Source organism: Melanerpes formicivorus, unplaced genomic scaffold, assembly GCF_026170545.1.
Source record: "Melanerpes formicivorus ecotype bairdi unplaced genomic scaffold, bMelFor1.0.p_v2 SCAF_36, whole genome shotgun sequence".
Classification (NCBI taxonomy): domain Eukaryota; kingdom Metazoa; phylum Chordata; class Aves; order Piciformes; family Picidae; genus Melanerpes; species Melanerpes formicivorus.
Genome location: NW_027142388.1, coordinates 7,673,754 through 7,679,984, shown reverse-complemented (window position 1 = coordinate 7,679,984; position 6,231 = coordinate 7,673,754). Strand labels below are relative to the sequence as shown.

Sequence of the window (6,231 nt, the reverse complement as noted above, 5' to 3'; positions counted from 1 at the left end):
AGGCCCCGCCCCGTCCCTGGCACACCCGGCGGGGAGCGGCGGGAGGGGCGAGAGCCTGGGGGCAGCAGGGACCTGCACGTGGTGTAACCGTGACAGCGTGAGCGGGTTTACAGCGGAACAGAGACATAAAAGACAAACGGATACAAATATGTAAATAATAATAATATAAAGTACATAAATGCGTGTATGTTTATAGATAACGTTCAGAGCACCCCAGAGCTCCAGGTCGGAAGGGACTTCAGGGATCATCTAGTCCAACTAGCTATTGGTGTATCCCCAGGGATTCTATATACTTGCTTTCCCCTGCTACTTCATTATTCAGAGATGAATCTTTCATTCAAAGATTCGTAGATCTTTCATACATGATCCATAGATTAATCCCATGAGATTTCAATTCACTGTATTTGAAAAATACCTACTTTTGCTCTGCTCATACAAGACAAAACAAGTATCTGTCTTCGTGATTTTTGTCCAGTGTCCTTCCTCTCATTGAGAAATAAGCAGTTTTCAAGTTAAGATGGCTCTGCTGTGAAAATACTATTTTTGCTAGTGTTTCCAGAGTCACGCTGGCTAGACATGTAAGGGAGAAACCACAATGAATATAGGTGAAATGAAATGCAAAATTGCCTTTGTTCCCATTAGACAAGTTCTCAGAGTAAAACTCCATTAGTACAAAGCCAGTGCAGCAGCCTTTCTTTATCCTCACATCTCTCCCATACCTTTAGGCAGGAACAAGTTCCTCTCCCACTGTCTAGTTTGGGATGCAAATCCTAAAATGTCTTGAGTTGGAAGGAAACTTAAAGCTCATCTAGTTCCAACCCCTCTGCCACAGGCAGGGAAACCTTCCACTAGATTGCTGAGGTCCAAAGAAGCACCTGGGGCTTCAGTCATCATCCTCAGCTATGGCATATAGACCCACCTCTGCTGTAGGTGGTCCTGACTAAGTTTTAGTGCTCTACACTGATTCTCATGACCACAGCATTCATATTACCCAGATCCTAGGTCTCATGTTAGACAAGAGGTCTTAGGCCAATCCATGAATTTTGATACTGAGTTAATTCCACCTCTGGAGCTGGACTCTTTAATGCACAATGAAGATTGAACACCTCTGCTCTAAACTTGAGAGTTTACCACCACCACCCCAACACCCCTTATGCCTATAGAGCATCTAGCCAACCTCTTTGGCCAATGTGCAGTGCCTCATCAACCTTGGCGTTAAAATATAATATACATAATACACAACCCAGGCCACCTCAGGGAAGGGTTGGGTCCATTCACAGCCAACGCATTAGCAAGAGAGCTATTTTGTGTTTCAGGAAAGGGAGCAAGCACAGCCAGCTGTAAGGGGCTTGGTAAGTGACGATCTTTCAACTGGGGACCCAAGGCTCAGCCCCAGACTCTCTCTGAGAAGAAAAACATCAATCACCTCCATCACCTCTTAGCCTGCCTCTGTTTGTCCAAGGAATTGGGGCTTTTCTGTATCTTGTGCACCTAATGTGGCCCTGAATAAAAGCCTTGAGACTCATCCCTTGAAGTGTCTAGAATTCAGCAGAAAATAAAAAAGGGAAGACTTCAGTTTGTGACAGCCTATTTTAAAACAATGACATTCACCCTCCCACTGTCTACACTCTAAGCTGATCTGAGCTAAAGGTCTGCAAACTGGAGTGCACCTACCTTCACAACACTGTCCTCCATGGTGTGATGTGTGAGTGCCAAGGGGAGACACAAGCCCACAGTTCCCATCCAGGCAGAGGACAGCGCAGCAGAGGACCAACTCTTGCCATGGCCTTCACCTTGGTGGAACACCTGTGTTTGTGTCTTTCATTACATTATCCTAGACATTTTTCCTCACTTGTTGCCTCTGTTTAATAGCCAGACCAGTTAACATGTCTTTGGCTGGGTCTCTGCAGGGGAGGTAGCTGCTGGCCATACCCATTTGTCCAGCAGCAAAGCTTTCAGACCCAACACAAAGCAGATGCTGTGTGCTCCTGAAGAGTTTACCTCCAAAACCAACTAAACCAAAGTAACCCTCAGGCACTGAAGGACACCATGAACCCTGTGAAGTGATCAGAATTGACAGCAGGTATCCTCATGGTCAGAACAAAAGACTTCCTTACCACTTCCACAATGCTTTCCTGTTTTCAACAAGTGTTGCTGTTCTGTGGTTTACTCTACCCAAGATGAGGTGTCCACTCATGAGTGATGTGCTGCAGAGTGTTTGTGCTGCCTCTGTTAACAGTCCCTTGAAGTTGGTGAAATCCAGCAAAGCAACCTGCAGAGATCAGCACTTTGACCCAGTTTACAAGACCAAGGTGCATGTTTCTCCTCCAACAAGCTGCTCTGCCTCGTTGCACCACATCCACTTGGATCACACTGCAGGCTGTTACGTACCTGTAGAGCATTGTAGGCTTCAGGTATAGCACTGCTGTTGTTTTTGTTTTTCACCAAGGCATTTAAAATAAAATTCTCAGAACACAGCACCACAGTTCTGCATGCAGGCCTTTGACATCCATTGGGCATCCCCATGTCCTGCTGCAGCTCTGCCCCCACAGCAATCATGCTACCTTCAGTTTCCCCCCTCCCCCCCCCCAATAAAAATCCTCCCAGGCATGTGAAGAAAAGAGCTGCAGGACCATCCTTAAGCACTCTGTCCCAGATCAAACCCCCATATTTAAGGAGCTTTTTACTTTCTGCATAAATCCTGATGATTCAGAGACCAGCACAAGTTCTACTGTTTGTTGAGGAGTGTATAAAGTGAACAAGGGTCCTCAGGGCCCTGCACCACCCCACCCAGCCCAACAACAGCATTTACCAGCCCACGCAGGGCCTAGGGCCAGTGCTCAGGGGCCACAGCAGTGGCAAGGTACCAACTCTCACCTGGCACAGGCTGGAGCTCAGCAGCATTCAAGAGTTTCTTGCAGTTCAGAACAGACCTTGATTATGCAAGTTTGTTGTTTATGGGTCACACAGCACTACGAGCATCTTCCACTACTCCTTCAATCAAGAATAATGAAGTTTATGTTACTCAAATGCTGCTCTCCCACCCTTCCAGTTAGGGTAAGAACAACTTGGCTCCCACTGAATCAGCCAGCAGCCAAATCCTCTACTCCCAACTCCCACCACACCCTCTCCCATAAATCAGGTCACATCACCATGCCTGTAAATGGCGTTTTTTATGCCTTAGCTTCACCTCCCTGGCTCCCGGCACACAGTGGTTAACTACCCATTACCTCCCATTGCCAGCAACCTCTACCTCACCACAGAACCCTTCAGACTTCCATCAGTGTTTTGACAGCACATGGGAACTCTCCATGACATGTGGCTCTTTGATACTGTCCTAGTGACACTCATTGCACAGCTGGGATGCAAGCCTAGTCCAGACTCCAAATACTTGAGTATTTGAAATGACAGCTTGCTTAGTATGCATAAACTGCTAAAAACAAAGTTTACCCCAGAACTGGATGATGAGACTCTCACTAGCCAGACAACTTTCCAAGGCCCAGACCCCAGGACTGTAGGACCACCAGTGAGATCCTACCACTGCACACCCTGAAGCCATCAGAGCAGGCTGCTGGACTCTGATGCAAGTGGGGTTATTCTTTTGCTCTCACCCATCTGCAGGAACACCAGCCCCACCAAATGTTGGGCAAAGCAGCACTGCCAGCTCCACAACTGCAGTCAGCCATTACATATTCAAGCTTACACAATGCCACCAGATGCAGAACATCTGCAGCCTGGCACTGAACTTCAGCCAGTTATGAAAACACTTACACAACCTCAGGAAAACCACTGCTAAGGACAGTTCCTCTTGCCAGGCATGTGAATGCCTTGCATAAGGAGATTTTGCAACATCTTTGGAAGTGAAACCCTGTCATTACTGCATACAAGACACCTACTGGAGGCAAAACCATGTCATTAATGTGTACTAGAGAGCTACTGGAGGTGGAACCCTGTCCTTGCCCTTCATTAGACAGCTACACTTGCTTAAAGGTGGAAACTGTTGTTCACAGAACTTCACACAAGAGCTTTTGTAGATGCAATAGCTTTATTAGAATGAGCAACTGCAGAGAAACTGTTACTTGAAAGTGAATAGCAACTGGCCAATTCAGTTACCACCCCTCAGGCGCAGGACAAGATGCAGGGTGGATTCCTTCTGGATGTTGTAGTCAGACAGGGTGCGTCCATCTTCCAGCTGCTTGCCAGCAAAGATCAGCCTCTGTTGGTCGGGGGGGATGCCTTCCTTGTCTTGGATCTTGGCCTTGACATTCTCTATGGTGTCACTGGGCTCTACCTCCAGGGTGATGGTCTTGCCTGTCAGGGTCTTCACAAAGATCTGCATGCCACCCCTCAGGCGCAGGACAAGATGCAGGGTGGACTCTTTCTGGATGTTGTAGTCAGACAGGGTGCGTCCGTCTTCCAGCTGCTTGCCAGCAAAGATCAATCGCTGCTGATCAGGGGGGATGCCTTCCTTGTCTTGGATCTTGGCCTTGACATTCTCTATGGTGTCACTGGGCTCTACCTCCAGGGTGATGGTCTTGCCTGTCAGGGTCTTCACAAAGATCTGCATGCCACCCCTCAGGCGAAGCACCAAGTGCAGAGTGGATTCCTTCTGGATGTTGTAGTCAGACAGGGTGCGTCCATCTTCCAGCTGCTTGCCAGCAAAGATCAATCGCTGCTGATCAGGGGGGATGCCTTCCTTGTCTTGGATCTTGGCCTTGACATTCTCTATGGTGTCACTGGGCTCTACCTCCAGGGTGATGGTTTTGCCTGTCAGGGTCTTCACAAAGATCTGCATGCCACCCCTCAGGCGAAGCACCAAGTGCAGAGTGGATTCCTTCTGGATATTGTAGTCAGACAGGGTGCGTCCATCTTCCAGCTGCTTGCCAGCAAAGATCAGCCTCTGTTGGTCGGGGGGGATGCCTTCCTTGTCTTGGATCTTGGCCTTGACATTCTCTATGGTGTCACTGGGCTCTACCTCCAGGGTGATGGTCTTGCCTGTCAAGGTTTTCACAAAGATCTGCATGCCACCCCTCAGGCGCAGGACAAGATGCAAGGTGGATTCCTTCTGGATGTTGTAGTCAGACAGGGTGCGTCCGTCTTCCAGCTGCTTGCCAGCAAAGATCAATCGCTGCTGATCAGGGGGGATGCCTTCCTTGTCTTGGATCTTGGCCTTGACATTCTCTATGGTGTCACTGGGCTCTACCTCCAGGGTGATGGTCTTGCCTGTCAGGGTCTTCACGAAGATCTGCATTTTCCCTGGAAGAGATCACTGTACTTTAGTCACTCCTGCCCCTCTTGCCCATGACAGCCCCCGCAGCACTCCAGCTGCCCGCGGCTGCGCTGTCCCCGCGCCACACCCTGTGACGTCACAGAGGAAGCGCGCGGTGTCATGGCCCCCGGTGGGCGGGGCCAACCACCCCTTCCTCTTCCCGCCGAAAGCGCGCGCGCGCCGCCATCTTGCGGCCCGCGGAGCTTGCGCGGCGGCCATTCGGCCGGCGGCTGTCCGGCCTCCTCGCAGCCCGTCGCTGCCGCCCGCTCGCGGTGCTACCGCCCGCTCGCGGTGCTGCCGCTAAAAGGGAACGTCCCGCCTTACAGCCCACCAGCTCCTAAGGCCGCTATTCCCTTTCCCCCCAGCACACACACCCCTCCCGCCCGGCCGCCCGACACGGTTCAATGCCTGCCGCCTCCACAACAATCAGCTCTCCCCTCCGCTCTCCCCGCGGAGAGGCGGTGCAGTCGAGCAGCGGCGCACTTACCGAGAGCCTCACAGGCCAAGCCGACACAAACACACCCCACGGGATTTACACAACCACAACTGCGCCACACATTCCCTTCCCGTCCCTTTTATGGCCTTCTGCGCCCCTCCTCCGCGGGTCGGATCACTCCGCCGAGCACTACTTTACCTGTGGCGCTCGCCACAGCACTACCGCGCGGGTGGAAATAAATGAGGTCTGGCAGCGCGGAGGAGTCAGCGTGTCGTGAGGTGGTTCGTCCGAACCGGTGGGCGGGAGCGACAGCGAGTGCGCAGCGCGCGCGCGTAGCTCGCAGGAACTCCCGGCCTGGAGCTCGCGGAGCGGAGCCAGGGCCAGCGGGGGGGGGGGGGGGGGCGGGCCGTGGGGCCTCAGCGAGCCGAGCCTCTGGAGTTACCTCTGTGCCTAGCTTCTGGTCGAAGTCTTACGCTCTCCTCAGGGATTTGAACCCCTTACGCAGCGTCCCCGTTCCAAAAGCACT

At 51.5% G+C, this 6,231-nt stretch overlaps 1 protein-coding gene across 2 annotated transcripts; it reads right to left on the bottom strand.

Annotated features, from left to right (window-relative positions):
• Positions 1 to 4,026: 4,026 nt before the first annotated feature.
• On the bottom strand, positions 4,027 to 5,978 carry UBC (ubiquitin C). 2 transcript variants are annotated; one of them, XM_068157436.1, is made up of 2 exons: positions 5,904 to 5,978; positions 4,027 to 5,256 (listed from the first exon to the last, which is right to left on the bottom strand). In XM_068157436.1, exon 2 carries the CDS (start codon positions 5,249 to 5,251, stop codon positions 4,106 to 4,108), a length of 1,146 nt encoding a protein of 381 aa, XP_068013537.1. In that variant the 5' UTR covers positions 5,252 to 5,256; positions 5,904 to 5,978; the 3' UTR covers positions 4,027 to 4,105. The 2 variants fall into 2 exon arrangements, with proteins under 2 accessions (XP_068013537.1, XP_068013536.1); XM_068157435.1 differs by lacking the exon at positions 5,904 to 5,978 and adding an exon at positions 5,757 to 5,875.
• Positions 5,979 to 6,231: the final 253 nt, after the last annotated feature.